Source organism: Patagioenas fasciata, chromosome 4, assembly GCF_037038585.1.
Source record: "Patagioenas fasciata isolate bPatFas1 chromosome 4, bPatFas1.hap1, whole genome shotgun sequence".
In the NCBI taxonomy this organism is placed as follows: Eukaryota; Metazoa; Chordata; class Aves; order Columbiformes; family Columbidae; genus Patagioenas; species Patagioenas fasciata.
In genome coordinates this window covers 75071126-75087478 of record NC_092523.1, presented here as the reverse complement: position 1 = coordinate 75087478, position 16353 = coordinate 75071126, and the positions used below count along the sequence as shown (strand labels likewise).

Below are 16353 nucleotides of genomic sequence, written 5' to 3'. Positions count from 1 at the left end.
CCACCTTTGTAATTCCTAGAAACTGCTGTCACGGTATTGTTAGGCAATGAATGAGTTACTGAATACTACAAATCCAATTTCTAGAAAAATTCTGGTGGCATGCTCAGTAAAACAATTTACTGCACTGTGACAGAGCAGATAAGGTAAATGGTTAAAACTCCTATTTCCAGTATTCAGCCTCTATGAGCAACCCATTCATTAGAACACTTGGTGAAATGCTCAGGTTAATTGAACAAAGAACTCCGCTATGTTTCTTTTTTCAATCTAATTCATACATTAAGAAATGTATGCTACACTTGATGCATGACTTCAGGAAAAATTAACTGCAAATAACTACCAAACAGCTGTATGGCCTGCCTTCCAGTATGTATGGGAAGATGGACAGTCCATAATGTAATGTCTTGAATTTCAGCACTAACATAATAGAAGATTTCCTGCTGATTTTACATCAGCTTGTGGTACAGGTGCAAAGGACTTAGGTTACTGGCAAGTATAAGGAAAATTAATCTAGAAACCAGAAGGGCAGCTTCTCACATTCCATAAACAGTTTTTAAAATTAATTGCAATAGCATATACATCAACTCCGGATGTGTAACCAGCTATGCTATCGTTGACCAATACAACAGAATACATGGAAAAAGCCAAATACTTCCCTCCAAAGGTAACTGATATAGACAGATCATGTAACCTATAACTGGGAATTGATCCATCCAAATTATTTCTGGAAATCTATGGGTCTCAAATAAGAACCAAAAATGTCTGTTTTCCTTTAAAACAACAGAAGTAAAGGGAAAATGCCGCTCTTGCAAGAAACTTCATTTGAAGTGAACATAATTCATCTTTTAGCTACTACTGCAAAAGCTGTAATTTACAGTAGACGAACCACTAACGTCTCTTAAAGTTACGAACATACACACTGGCTATATTTTAGCCCTATACCTCAGGTGTTACAGCTTCCTGAAGAAATCCCAATTGGCTCATTAAAAGAAAGATCAGATAGTAGAATGACTTATTTCACTAAAAACTCTCTCAATCCATGAGGAAAACATAAAGCCAGGCTTTATGCATCTACTCTCCACAGGGCCACAGCCCAAATATAATAGCTGAGGTAACTATTAGAAACTAGGTAGCTTCTCTCAGCATGTCAAAAAAACAAAGTTGCACACCTTAGCAAACTATCTAAAAAGGTCTCAAAAATATTCCTGGATGCCACATAGCACAGACAGATGAACATACAGACCGCAGAAGTTATTTGAGAAAGTTTTGTTTATAGAATTACGACAGAGAAATATAAATTTCCTACCCCTCAGAAAAGGACAACTTTCCCCTTGCAATTGTAAGGCTGCAGGAGGAAATTGCAATTGAAGTTGTCAGAAAATCTGCGTAAGTATACTGTACGAAGCAATTCAAAGCAAATTAAAATAGTTACACGCACACTTTTTCAGAAACAGTCAAGAGGCACCAGACGGCCTGGGCTGCTTCTCATCTGACACCAAGATACATATGTTCAAAGAACAGTGTCAGAACTGAATGAAAAAGGAAAGAAAAGAGCTTCTGATGCTTTAACTATTTCTGGAACTTTGCACAATAGGAAGCTGGTGCAAAACTATGAAGGGCTTTAATATACATATCACACAGGAGAAGCCCTTTACACCTAAATACCTCTCTCTATCTTCAGAAAAAATGGAAGCCATATTTGCCTAACATTCCTCAAGCTATAGCCCTCTGCAACACAGTCATACAAGCTTAAATTCGCAGAAAGCTAACACACGGGGCATTTTGCATTTAGATTTATTTTAGATTTATCTGTGCCAGATGACACAGCTAGCATCCTATTTAGGAGCTGCGAGGCTCAAAAGGCTACAGATCCAGTATTACTCCCTTTACACAAATTCAATTTGACATGAGTCACGGGAAGTCTATCCAGATAGTATCTTCTCAAACACAACCCACCTGAGATGCCTAATGTTAGCTGCTGTTAACCAGGAAGACACACAAAAAATTGTCCATTATTTTACTGCGTAAACATCATCTCTGTGCTTGGATGAATATCAAGAGAGATGAAGTTTAATGCTTGCTACAAAATTTTCAAAAACTAGAATGAAGAGACTTCGGATACCTAAATATGTTTTATATTTATGTATTTGCACGTTCTGGAAACAAGCAGTTAGCCTACCATCCCTTGCTATCCCAAATGAAAATAATGTTTATCTTCTTCCACTTTTCACATGTTATGCGTTATGTATTCTTTAGGACAAGAAACCACTTCTTTACTCCAAAGGAAATAGTGATAGACTTAAAAAATTACAGTTTTTAGTTTTGTTAATTTGCTTCTTTAAAGACACAGCTCAACTATTCCATACATCCTAATATGAAAGCAAATATTCTTGACATCCAGCCTTTGGACTTGGTTTTGACCAAAGCCTTGCTGAAGGGACTATACTAACCCAAATTGAAATCACTTATTAGCACCCTGGCACATGTATCTGAGATCCTGTCCACTTTCTCGTTAATAAATTAATACATTTCCACATATGAAAAACAAAAACCAAATTCTGTCCTATTTAGTAAAGGTTGTATTTCATCATCTAGTACCCATACAATCTTCAAATTAATTCTTATGAAGTTACTTACTCTGTCACAGGTCTGATTTTATTTTTAAGAAGAAAACCCAAAACTACTGTTACAAGACAAACAGGATTTTATGAGTTCCAACGTATTTCAGTTGTAAGCAAGTCCACCATAACCCTTCTAGCTTTTAGAATCATGCGGCAATAAGTACTCACCTTTCAGGCTCGTGTTTGTCTGATAAGAAATGTCTTCAAGTTAAACTTAGAGTAAAATTTATATAAACCAGTAACAGTTTAAAAAAGGTCTGGGACTTTGCCACAGATGATATGTGAAATTATGGTGAGTGGATGTAGGCTTAGCTTGCCACCTTACCTGACTGGCTTTCTTTCTCGTAGCAAATCTTCCAGACTCTTTTCACAGTGTTCAGCTGCCACAACCAGTCTCTCTAATATAAAATAAAAACAAAACCACAAACGTGTCAGAGGACTAGACTGAGCCAATGGCACTAAAGACTTCTCCGTCTATGTATTTGGCAAATGTTATTTTGACATATATTGTATGGAAAATTACACAGAATTAAATGTTAAAGACGTACAACTTCTGGATATCACACCATTTTAATTTATAAGATCCAGCAGATTAACTTTTCCTGTTTCCTCATGCAAAGAACTGTCAATCCATCCATCCAGTAAGCTCCTATAAATGTTGAACCTCTCAGGTAATGTCAGTCAGATTTGACTTAAGAGTAGGGATATCAAAGAAGATAAGAATCTACAAATTTGCAGAAATATGTGGCTGAGTTGAGTACTCAAAGTAACACCAGCTTTGAGTAAAGGGACTCAAAGCAAGAACAGAAGTTTCAGTCCTCAGGGGCCAAGTAGCACATTACTAGCTCTAGTACCTCTTACCCAACAAAAAGCAATAGGACTTGCAGGGGTCCAACACGTTCTGAAGATTGATGGGCTGGCTCTGAACACAGGGGAAGAGACAAAACACTTGTTGCACTGAAGACAGCGATTATGCAATAGGAAAAGACAATGTTACATGGGGGTGTGAGATAACTCCTAAAGAAGTCAGGCTTTGCTACTTCCATTACTTGTAGAACAGCTAGTGGTGAATGTTCAGATTCAAAACCAAATCAAACTAATCTATTTCAAACATATTTTTACTGTTAGAGTAAGATAAAGGTGGAAAAAGGTGGAACACAAGTCATCACATTAAAGCTGGAATGCTTGTTACTTAACTCTTTGTTTTTCCTCTTAGAAATCAAAGGACCACTCAAGGTTTCTTTGGAAGAAGAAATTCTGAGATTGCTTTCTACAATACTAGCAAAGATTTACACATGGTTTAATTTCACAAGAAAAAATCAGTTTGAATGTTTTTCTATTACTTATATATTCCTCTTTTGAGGTCTTTGGAGGTAACACACACATGTATTCTTTTTGCTTTCCTAGTCTGCTTTCATATTTCTCTGTAAGGGTAGAAAATGACATTTGCAAGAAAAATAACTTTACATCACTACGCATAGGCTTGACAAGAGAAAAACACCACTGGTATCAGAATGATAAAATTTGCCACATTATTTGAAAGTGATTAACTGCTATTCTAACAACCAGAAACAGAACAGTCTCCTGACTACATGGTTAGAGATTTTATTTGCCATCCTTCAAGTTATCTCAATATCAGGAGATATTTTCTCCTTAATGTTTATACACACTCATAAACCTTCATGTCATTGACTCTTCATTATAAAAAATGCCATGTTTTCCTATTTAACCATACATTTTATGTAATAAATGTTACGTTAGGTAATATTTCTTCAGTTTTCATCCCAAACTGTAATGAAAGAAAATCTCAGTTTCTATTTCAAGAGGTACTAGCAAAACCAGGATGAAAATGAATAAAGTTTTTAGATCTCCTGACTGCAGAAAATGAAAAATTTACAAGTTTGAGAGCAAATGAAAACATACAAAGAACCTGCCCCATGCAATACTTCAGCATTTGGAGTGAGCAACATCCTCATTTTCTAAAAATCTGAAACATCGTATCATATTGCATTCTAAACAGGAAAAAAAAATTACTTGTTTTACTGTAGATATTCAAACAAATACATACAATGCACTTTCATATGGGAACACTGCTGATTTAAAAGTTAAAGCTGGCAACCACTCCAATTGTCACAGATGTTGCAGCCTTTTTGCATAAATTAAGCTCTGTAGTCCTGTTGAGCTTGCAACAGAATAAGATCATCTGAAGCAGGAAAAAAAACAACTGAAGGCTTATGTGAGCTAACAATAAGTGTGAGAACAGTTACTAAAAAAACCCTCATATCTGTACCAGAATAAAGTAGTTGTTAGTGGAAAAGATCTTAAAGAGCTACAATAAAAACAAATACTAAGGAAAGCCTGCAGCCAAGACACGAGACGACTGAGACAATGAGAACAACTGTAAATCAAGTACAAGAAACCTAAACATCATGTGACAATGTTCACAACATTAAACACTGGCTAGGAGCTCAGTGTCAAAAATACATGTATTTCCATGTCCCCCACAAAGACACGGCACAGAAATCGGGTACAAGAATTTTGCAGCAAGGTATAAAAAGAAGGAAGTTCTTAGGTTTTATCAGCGTATCACAAAAGAGGACAAACAACTGACCTCTGCCTTGACTCTGCAGAGAAAAAACAAAAGCACCAGTACTTCTAGTCACAGCAAAGGCATAGGGCCATTTCGAGACTGAAAACAGCCACCTTCTGGTGCTATAAAGGCAATACTCTGCTCAGTCATCTTTAGATATGCTGTCACAAAAGCATAACTGTAAGCATACATAAAATTTCCTTTTTAAACACATACTTACCATGTTTACCTCGGGTAATGTCAACGTACTGGCAAAGTCTGGGATGGGTGATTGTTTTAAGGATTTGAAATCTCCCCAGAATTTTGATGGAGTTGGGTGTGAGAGGAAGGCCGTTACTTCCACAGACATCATGTGGCAGAGCTGAGGCGAAAAAGGTGGAGGCGCCCATCTCAGTGTCTTTTAAAGGAAACATCTTCTTTGCACAATCTTAAGCCCTTCAGAGCAATTAGTGTTCCTTTAAATAAAAACACAGAGTAAAAATCTATCTGTAAAATCTTGTGACTCAGCTTACTAGGTGTTTACTAAAGAATGCAATTAAAATGGCTTTTTTCTCTGTTACGGGGAAAAGGGAAGTTTTTGCGTAATGAACACAAAATAATAATAATACAGTGCTGCTGCACGATAACACTACACCTCAATATTAAAATATAGTGATAGTTTTAAGCACAGATTTAATGATTAAATAAAAAGATTTTTAGGAGCAGATAAGTACTTTGATACAGATGATATTCAGACGACTACTGCAATATAGTAGTTTATTTATTAAAAAGAAAAAGTAAAGGCATCAAACAGTAAAAACTTATTCTAAAATACCATCTTGTATCAGCAGACCACAAGTCCAGATTTAGTGATAATCCACACACACATACTTGTATATCAGGTTACATATACAAACAGATAAAAAGGCCAATCTTCTTTGCTTTTAGATGAGCTCTGGTCCAGAAGTTGTGATGATGAAGTAGATGGCACTTCCACTTAACATGGGACAAGAGGCTGCAGAACAATAACAGCTTCATTAACGAGCCTACGCAGAAAAGCACCATCCAGCTCACTTCAGAGACATTATGGCACAGAGTCCGGCGGCATCTGCACATACAATCAACAGAAATAGTCCACTGATGCGGAAAGCACAAGCAACTCTCTTGTCAGCCACAGAATCACAACTATCAGCTCTTAAGAGCAGAAACAGAGATGCAGCTGATCCAGGAAAAGAGGAAGAACCCTCAGGATTTCACGTCCATAAAAGAAATAATACGAAAAGATTAAATTATAAAACAAACATAATTCTTTCAAACAAGATGTAATAATTTTTTAACACCTTAGGGGCTTCGTGAAACAAAAACTAAGTAGAACAAGATTATGCAGAGCACTAAGGAAGCTGAGTGCTACTTTTTAATCATTCTTTCAGCAAACATTGATCTGCTGTTCTCATTCATGTTTTGGGGTTGCTTTTTGGGTTTTTTTGGTTGGCTGCTGTTTTGTTTTGTTTTCCCCTGAAGAAACACAGACATGAGATACGTACATTTAAATTCTAATATATATCATCATACTCATTTTGAATGCATAGCATTAAGGAATGAAACTTAAAAAAGGAAGAAAATAAACACAAAACAACAGTGAGCATCAGAGTTCTTATAGTAGTATTTTTTGTATTGAAACCCTTATTTGTAAAGATACAATGCTTTCATATCTCTTGGATATTTAGCATTTTTGAAGTGATTTATTTTAGGATGCCAACAATGCAATACACAGTTAAAATATTCCATTGGAAAGACATAAATTGGACTGAGTGCAAATTCAAGGATTTATTGGCATGCAGTGAGTTCCAATTGGAAAACTTTAACCGTGCATTTATAACATGACCCATATTCCTGTAAAAAACATTGAGTCTGCCAAATGAACTACTCAGCCTCAGAAAGAAAATATTAACCCTAAAGAAAAGGGTCTTCATTTAGAGAATGAATTATAGTCTTTCTTGGCACAACAGTAATCTAATAATTGCTCTACAATAAAAAAAAAAAAAAGTTAATACAATCAGAGTTGAGGAGAAGGAGAGTAAAATTACACCAAACAGCAAGATGCATTATGTCTCTAAGAAGTTAAATATGTAGTGTACAACATATTTGCTCAGATGATGAACGTTTTCATTTTTACTGTAAAAAAAATATCTGGTAGATCATGCTTCTCTAATACATTGTATCTGCACTCAGCTGACATTTAGAAAGGAATTTTAATAAAAAGAATTGTTAAATATCATCAATTCAATAATCACTTCGAGAGATTAAACTTTTCTTGTACTCTAGATCACTTGGTCTACAAGGATGAATTAGACCACCTGCAATGCTTTCAACTAGACAACTGCAGATTTATCACTCACTTCCTCTGGTTAGGAAGCACACAGACAAAACAGAAGACATGAGAAAAGCAAACAATCTTTCCTGTCTGCACCTAAAGGTATCAATAAGGAATTTTAAAATGTATGCATTAAAATAAATTCTCTTATTATGGAGTTAATTTTGTGGAATCCAGTAGAGCAATGAAAAAAATGCTCTCTGATGATGGAAAAGAGCTAGTTCTGTCAATATCTGCCTTCACAATTAAACTGATCTCTGCCCTTTACTCTCAACTTCCATAAATTCCAGGGATTGACTTGAAAATAAACCAAGTAACTCCAAGCTTAAAAACTTAATCCTTTCACCACCTTTAAAATGACCACACATTATAGCTTAAGTGAAAGATGGTTTAAGAAGATTATTTCACTACAGTCATTACTCCTGTGAGTTACTGACATTTCTAAATTCAAACAGAAGGGTTACATATATTTAAAAAATTCATCTGATAATTGTGGTTTCTGGTTTTTTATTTTAAATCCTCATCAAGGTCTGGCACAAATATAAACATAGCGCTACACATGTCCTCATGTTCAAGGCACACAATTTTACACCTCAGACACATCTCCTGTACATAGAAATGACTCGTAATGCATTAATTTTTTTGGAGGAATTACACCCTGCAGGAGTTATATCTTGTAGAACTTCCCCATATCTTTGAAATAAAAAGAGAAAAAGTAAGGTTTGTTGTTTTTAACTAACATCAGAAACAGTTACGGCAAATTGAATTCTGGGATTGAGTTCTGGAAATTCAATTCAGATAATCCAAACCAGTGAGGATGGAAGAGGAAGTGAAGACTTGTCTTATTAGCGTAATTTAAAATGACTGAGTCGTCATTTCCAAAGCACCATTTATTCTGTATATGAGAAACAGTCTATCACATCTGCAAAATAGGTCTGGCATAAAGATTAGAAGCCTGGAAGCAGCTTGATTTCCATCCCACCCCTGAACGACCTTCCCTGGTCCACTATCCCATCCAAGTCTCCCATAGAAACCTTGACAGTGCACAGAAACACTGACCAACATTCTCAGCAAAATCCACCAAAACCAGAAGACATTTACAAGTGCCTGTTTAATACTCAGATTAGCACTATTTCTATAATCTCTCATTTGATAGCCTTTCCATTGCCCAACACTGAGAAATAAAACACAAACAGTAGCCCCCCATCTACTGAGCAATTTATTTGCTCATCTGAACATCTGCTACTCTGAGAGAACAAACATTTTTTCTTCAGAATTTCGCACTTTCTAGCCATCATTTACAACTTTTTTACTGTAGCAATGCTAAGGCAAGTGAGCCAATGGGCACCAAGAGCTCTGTCCTTAAAGAAAATTAACACTCAAAACACAAAAATTTGAGTCTCAGAAGCAAATATTGTGCATACAAACAAACCAAGCAGAATGAATCCATCCTGTGAAATACACCTATGGCTTCTAAAGCATCCACATGCAGAAATAAAGACAACTAACCCTGTGCTAACATCCATTAGTAATTTGAAACTGCCAGTTATTTAAATGCCTCCTGAGTATTCAGGTGTAAACGTCACTTGCCTAATGAAGGCAGCTTTTCAGAATTAAAACTTAAATTATAATCAGTATAGGTACTGAATTAAAGCAATTGAGAAAAATGTCAGGAGGGCAGGTGGCCTAAACATCCTGTGCTTACATTGTTTTCCATTAAATCACAGTATTTTCAACAAAGCAGCCCATTTCATAAGAATAAATCATTCCACAATATACCTTCTGCTCTTAAGTCTTAGAACATTCCTCTTGCAACTATAGCAACTACTAATTTGATAAAGCAACTGAAATAAAAAATCCAATTTTAGCTAGTGTTGCTATTTCACAAAAAAAAGTTGTGCGATTTCTATCCTGCTGTCCACTGTCACTCAGGTATTCCTAAAGTTTATTAAAATACATGAGTTACTGAAGAAAAGCTGAATTCTGATTCTTACGGAATGGAGCACAGAAAATACATAAAAGTTTGTTAGGACAATCACAATAATGAGCTGAGACACAGTCACTCCTTAATAATACTAAAAAAATATTAACTTATCAGCTTAATTCATGCAGAGAGTGGGGGGACTGCGGATTAAATTTAGTTCATCTTACAAATCTTTTTTTATCTGCAGTAAACATCTACTATAAACACCACTTGTACTACAGACATTTCATAAGATTTCTTAGAAATCTAAACGTAAGCAGTATTGTATTTAACCAAATGTTTTCCCCCGTGGCATAACATCAAAATGTCCACTTCTACAAAATCTCCTGACTTCTGTAACATTAACTGACGTAAGAAGTATTCTACCTATAAGTAAAGAATAGCTATGGAGTCATGGGCAGATAATTACAGACCATACACACATAAGGCATAGTTAAAAAAGAAATAAAAGAAAGTTAAAAAAGAAAAAAATAGCATTGTTATTCTGTCTAAACTAATAAATTCAGTGCAGAAAAGAAACACTTTGCTTCAGACTCCAGCTACACCAATTCAGCAACAGACAGAATAAATAAGTGTGACAGAATTTTCATTATAATACCATTACTCAAGATAAAAAATGCAAATCAGATTTTGACGAGGCTCCAATATAATTATTTTGTCTTCAATGAATACACAAATTCAGGGGGGAAAAAAAAAAAGACAGGTATCATGGTGGTTTTGGCACAGGTAACTGACAAAAAAAGTTACTTAATGAAAATGCTAAATAGTAATTCCTTTCCCTACTCATGTAGGGATATTGAGGCACCATTTACCTCAAATGAAATATAAGCATCAGCAAAGATTAAAAAATGTTGTGTCTCAGTGGTATTTGGAAATTTTGTCATGTATACACAAAAACCTCTGTATTATATGTAGGTATTTGCGTAAGAAGAGTTACTGGTGTTGTCTGGAGCGTTTACAATGTTACTACATAGATCAAAATGCTGCTCCTTTGAAAGCCAGGCAGAAAAGTCTGTGACAGTTAAGGACATCTCAAGTTTAATATCTGCAGGTAGAACATTTAGCTAGTGGAAAAAAATAGCACTTGGATAGCATAAAGAATACATACAACCTAATTTTGATAGACCAGGATAGATTTTTAGTGATATTTATTTTATAAACCTGCTATTTCTTTTACCTGTTTCTCAGTGTCTTTTGGTTATAGCCTGTCTGTCTGTTCTGCTACGCACACAAGGATGGGGGTTTGCTACCATTTGTTCAATAATTAAACCTAGAAAAGATAAATCAGTTTTAAATCGCTTGCTAAATGACTGCTAGAAATGCTGGTAGCCCCGGGCAACCCCGGTAAGCTGTAAGGCCCCATAAGGGCGCTCGTCACAGCCCCCCAGCCCTGAGGCTCCAGGCCCAGCCCGGCGCTCGCACCTTGAGCACAAAACGGCGCCAAGCAGCCCCGCGCCCCTCACGGCGCTGACTTGGAGCACTCGCCTCGCGCCACCGCCCCACCCCACGCCGCTCCCTCAGCCCCTCCGCTACCCAAAGGCCACCGGCGGAGGGGTTCCTCGGCGGGGGCTCCGGGCTGTGGAAGGAACGGAGTTGGTTCAGGGGAACCTGCCAGCGCCCCCGCCCGCTCACCCTCGTCCCTCCGCGCTGTCACTGCAGCCCGACGGACGCCGGTAGGACCCTGGCACAGAGTCGTCTTCCGTAACGCCTGAAGTTTCTTGTTGTGTGGGTCTTTTTTTTAAAAACAAACAAAACACAATCTTCCCCCACCCCTCACCGTGTCTCTGTGCGTGTGTATACTCTATATTCTCAGAACGCCTTAGTCTTAAACAGAATATTCGCCGGGGTTAGCGAGGCTTTCCCACGCGCCCTCTCATAAACCTTAGGCGCTCGCTTGGGCAGCCCGGAGGAGAGGGTCCTTTCCCCTCAGCGGACGGAGGCGTGTGGCGGCCGCTCGGTTCATGTGAGTCTCTCGGCGCGGCCCGCGGGGCCCGCCCGGTTCTAACACGGGGCGGCGGCTTCGCCCCCCTCGGCGTCCTCACAGCTTCATTCGGTTGTCCCTCGCTGCTGGGGGGCTGTGTCATGGCGGTCTAATAGCCCAGGGCGGCCCCATGGGCCAGGCTGGGGCGGGCAGGCGGAGCCCGGCAGGGCCTGTCGGTGTGTCCCGGGGCGGGAGGGTTCCCTGTGGACTCGGCGCTGTGGTCGGGAGGCCGCTGTCGTCCCTTAAAGGGGAACTGCCCCGCAGCGGAGATGTAGGAAGAGTGGCTCGAATTAGAGGAGACGACGTTATAGTTGATGTTGTTTAATCTATATAAGGGCTTTAATAACGGGGCTCAATGCGCGCTGCAGCTGTGGGGTGGCATTGCAAATACAGATACCACACTTTGCAGGGAGGAAGCGTGCGGGTGAAGTGGTTCTGCCGAAATCAATTGTGTTCTTTAATTCAGCCCATTGACTGAAATGACATTTTGAAGTGGTATAGTGGTGGACTGTTGGAAGAAAATGCTGTAACAGCCTGAAATGTACAGGCATGGAGTATCTACTGAGCTTTGCATAGGAATGACTGTTACTAATTGAAAAGTAGGTGCTGTCTCAGCTTTGGTAAGGGGTATATATGTTTATTATGCTTTTGCAAAGAAGTCCGTAAGCGCAAACGAGTATAACTAAGCATTTGGTCTATTCTCAATGGAGATAATTGTAAGATTTAACATACAGCACATATTCTGTACAGGGATGCATGGACTGGATAAGTGGGATGAGCTTATGAGTTGTTGATTGTTAGGTTATTTTACAAGTCCACAGCTAAACAGCATATGCCAATGGTATTGGAGTACTATATACCTTGAGCTAATCAGTAAGTGGTTTTGTGCTGGCTTTAGCAGCTGGTAAAATGAAAAATAATACTACTGCAAAAGGAGTAGTGCTTGCATTTCCTGTTCTTTCTGTTTCTTTGATTCAGAGAATTTTTTAAAAATTATTTTGTTTTAAATACAGTCATTGCTTTTCACGAATAGTTTTATGAGTCAGGATACTTATATGAAATCTGTAGTAAGGTTAGGCAGTAGTGATTAAACATAGTGTCCCATTTTTCTTTATTCTTCTTGTTCTATTTTCTGGTTTAAATAGTAATACATTATTTGGCAGATCTATTGGAAAGTAAGCCCAAAATCTGTAAGATAAACCAGAAGTCCTAAAACTTATTTTTTAACAATGGATATTATCGAAAGGGCTAATGCCTTAGAATTGACTAAAAGATAGAACTTAAGCAAATCTTATCAAATAGTCAGTAAAGTGGAGTGGTTTGGGGTTGGTTTTTGGGGTTTATTTTCTGATTGATTATTGGTGTGGTTTGGTGTGGTTTTTTTGTTGGGTTTGTGTGTGCGTGTGTGTGTTTCTCTTCCTGGCTACCCACAAGGATCTCTGCTTGTTAACACAGCTTCATCATAGTATACTCTTCCCACTCTTTTGCAGATTAACAATGCATTCTTGTTATGGTAATTTTGACTTAAAATAATTTTAATAAATATATTGGTGAGTTGCTTTCCTGTTTAAGCAGCACAGAATCCTGAAGGTGCAAGACATTGAAGACAGGATGATTTAAGTCAAAATGGTTCTTAAAACCTTCAGCAAATTTGAGCTCCGTAGAGTCTCTTACCAGTTGTAAATATGAAGATTGTGCATATTTTATACATATTTTTGTGCATATATTGCTATACGTTTTATTTATTTCATTTACACCTTTAAATGTAAATAGAGAAGGAAACACTTCTCTTTCCCCAGACTGTAAGCAGTGGACAGTCTGGCAAGAAGTTAATTGTATGCCACGATAGGGGGAAGCAAGCAAGCCCCTAGGACTTCTTATGCTTTGCAAAATCCTTTAAAGCAATTCATAGTGTTTTCTTAAAATTGTTTCTGAAAATCAGTGAAGGGATTCTAGTCTGCTAGAGTCTTGGATTTTCTTCTCGCCTGAAATTGGTGGCATTCCTCCCTTTCCTGCTCTTGTTGTTTCTGAAGTTGCCTGTGTATTTTCTTTGATAGAATCACCTTTTTGAGAGAGTCCTAATTTAGAGAATGTTGAAATATGTGTATTTAACTGTAATGTTTATCCTTGAAATTTCATGCTATGAGCTTGACACACAGCTAAAATGGAGGGGTCAGTATAGAGGGCAGCTGCTAGGAACATCAGATGTGAGCAAAGTAAATAGTGTCTTTTGTTTCTTGTAGTGATATGAATTATATTATTTCAGTCCAGCAGAGACCCCCAGAAGCCCCTGTTTATTCTTGTTCTAAACAGTTATCTGTATGGTTCTTATTACTGTTGCCAAGAAACATTTCCCATGTTAGATTTCCTGTCATACTGGGGGTAAGGGGGAAATTGATGTTTAGTTTTCATTTCCATGGTTACATTAGTATTAAACAGTGTAGGGCGTGAAAAAAAGTCTCTAATGGCTTTTTTCCCCCAGTGTGGTGGAAGCCATTCTTACTCATAATTTAATATGGTCTCATAAAGATTTGGATACTTCTTAAAGAAGCCTTCTGCTTTTATTGTTTTGGGTTTTTTGTGTGTTGGTTTTTTTTGGGTTTTTTTGGGTTTTTTTTTGGCAGGGCGTGTGGTGCTTGGCAAAAGTGCTTTCCTTTCAAAAAAATCATTTAAGAAACACTGAAAAATGGTTTACTGACTAAGCTTCATGACCAGAGATCAGTAAGTCATCAGTTGAAGTCTTCACAATTTTCTTTTCTCTTGGAGAACAAGAAAATGTAATATTGACTGCATTATGATGTTAGAGGTCAATTTCTTCAGAGTGAGTGTAAAATTAATAGGTCAATGTTTTTCTTTACAGGTGGTTTATTTATCCTGCATTTACAGTTAGCAAATCTTTGAGTTCTATTTCTCCCAAATAACTACACTTTAGTATGTGGAAATATCACAATTGGAAGAGCAGGTTTTATTACACGTTTCTTTAAAGTTAAATAAATGGAAGAGATACAAAAGAGAGAAATATTATTGGTTTTGTAACACTGGGTGTAATGAAAAGACCTTAGCAGAAGAGGGGCAAAACATCTCAAGTTCATTCTCATCTATTATACCTTAATCACTTCTGACAGATATTTGCCTAACCTGTTTTTAAAACCTTCTAGTGATAGATGTTCCACGGTCTCCATAGGCAGCCTGTTCAGTCCTTTAGTCTTACTTGAAAGTTTTCCAAATGTTGAGCTTAAATCTTCCATGCTTTTTCCTGTCTGCAGTAGACCTGCTGAACAGTTTAGTCCCATTCTTATACCAACTCCCTCTCTCCCATGTATCTTCTCTTCTATAGACTAAACAGCTACACTTCTTTCAAGCTTTTTGATCTTCTTTGAAGTGTCTTTTAAAAGTCAAGAGACAGGAAAGGAGGATCTGAACAAAAGTAAATCTCTGTGGCAATTGTGGCGGGCCTTGAGTATGCATGAGTGCAACGTGAATATTGCTTGGGAAGCCTCCTGAGCATCTGAGACAGTTGCTTATAATAAAATGTGGCTAGTCAGGCCTTTCCTGACTTGCCTCTCCTTTAGGTTTCTGCCTGTCTCTTCACACTTCTATTCTAGAGAAATTAAAAGTTTGAGGATTTTTGGGTTTTGTGGTTTGTTTTGTTTTGTTCTTTTTTTGGTTCTGTTTGTTTGTTTGTTTTTTCCCTCCTTTAAGCTGGAGGGGAGAGGCATGGCAAGGGAATAGATTGCCTGGTGAGAACTTGTTCTTCTCTATAATGTGCGTGGTGTTGTGTTAACTAATTCATTAGTTAATTGCCCTTATGCTTTTTGAGCCATAAAGTGTTCTAATGGTGAGGTCCATAACATGTATGAAACATTTTGCAAGCAGGCATTTCCCTCCTGAAAATTTCGCTTGTGGTTTTAGTCAGTTACATAAATCTGACAGACAGAACAAGGGAAAGCACTTTTTGAGCACAATAAAAATGTTCTCATTTGCTTGGGGGTAGCGTGACGGCTCCAGATGTTTCGATATTGTCACCATATTCATTTGAGTATTCCTAAACTGCCCAAGCATACATGCTTATATTTAAATAAAGAAAGGTTCCTTGCCTGTGCATGATCTGTGCTTCTGAAAGATGCTTATAAATTCAGTATGGTTAGGAATTTGTAATCAATTGTAATGGTGGTTTTAGGCATGGCAATTGCTGGCATTCCTGATGACAAAATTCAGCGTGCCAGATCCCTGTTCAGTTTTCCAGGGGACAGTTTTTTGTGATGCAAGTAATGGCCTGTCCCTGGGTGATACTCTGTGATTGGCCAACACAGAAAGAAATCAGTTTCATTTATAGGATTTTTTTCTAGATGCTGTGGGGATTTTTTGTTGTTTCTTGGGACTTGTTGTGGTTTGGTTTTTGGTTGTTTTGTGTTTGTGGTGAGTGGGTTTTTGTTTATTTGTTTTTTCCCCTCTCTCCCTAAAAAGAAACTGTTTTTAAAATGGCATACATTTCAGGACTGGCAGAAGGTGACCATTTCAGATCTTAGTACCTTCTTGCTTTCTTATTGCTAGTTTTTAAAATAGTTTTCAATATCATATTTTCAATGGAAAAGCAAGAGGAGCAATTCAGTCGCTCGTTTGTTCCTTTGTATGCTATTTATTTTGCTATGGTAATTAATTGACTCTCATAACGACCACCAAAGAATTTGTTTCTCAGTCATCATGCATATTCTTCCTTTTGAACGTCTTTGAGTCTTTTTCTCTTCTGTTACTCAACAAGTCTTGTCTCCTACAATGGTATCAGGGCAGAAATGGGGGTATAAAAGTAACTAGGAATATAGGTCA

At 37.6% G+C, this 16353-nt stretch overlaps 2 protein-coding genes across 6 annotated transcripts in view; one reads left to right on the top strand and one right to left on the bottom strand.

Moving 5' to 3' along the window:
* TBCK (TBC1 domain containing kinase) overlaps positions 1-11258 on the bottom strand; it is a 95889-nt gene extending 84631 nt beyond the window's left edge. For 2 of the 5 annotated variants that reach the window (XM_071808214.1, XM_071808213.1), the window contains exons 1-4: positions 11079-11218; positions 10723-10815; positions 5429-5663; positions 2944-3016 (exon numbers count right to left, since the gene is read on the bottom strand). In XM_071808214.1, the coding sequence (XP_071664315.1) occupies positions 2944-3016; positions 5429-5621 (266 nt within the window). In that variant the 5' untranslated portion in view covers positions 5622-5663; positions 10723-10815; positions 11079-11218. Of the gene's footprint in view, positions 1-2943; positions 3017-5428; positions 5664-10722; positions 10816-10967; positions 11026-11078 lie in introns of those variants that run through there. The other 3 variants (XM_065837823.2, XM_071808210.1, XM_071808211.1) reach the window with 3 other exon arrangements.
* A 160-nt stretch (positions 11259-11418) lies between these two features.
* Positions 11419-16353, top strand: part of AIMP1 (aminoacyl tRNA synthetase complex interacting multifunctional protein 1) — a 29472-nt gene continuing 24537 nt past the window's right edge. The window contains exon 1 of the mRNA XM_065836850.2: positions 11419-11508. Coding sequence (XP_065692922.2) covers positions 11507-11508 — 2 coding nt within the window. The 5' untranslated portion in view covers positions 11419-11506. The remainder of the gene's footprint in view (positions 11509-16353) is intronic.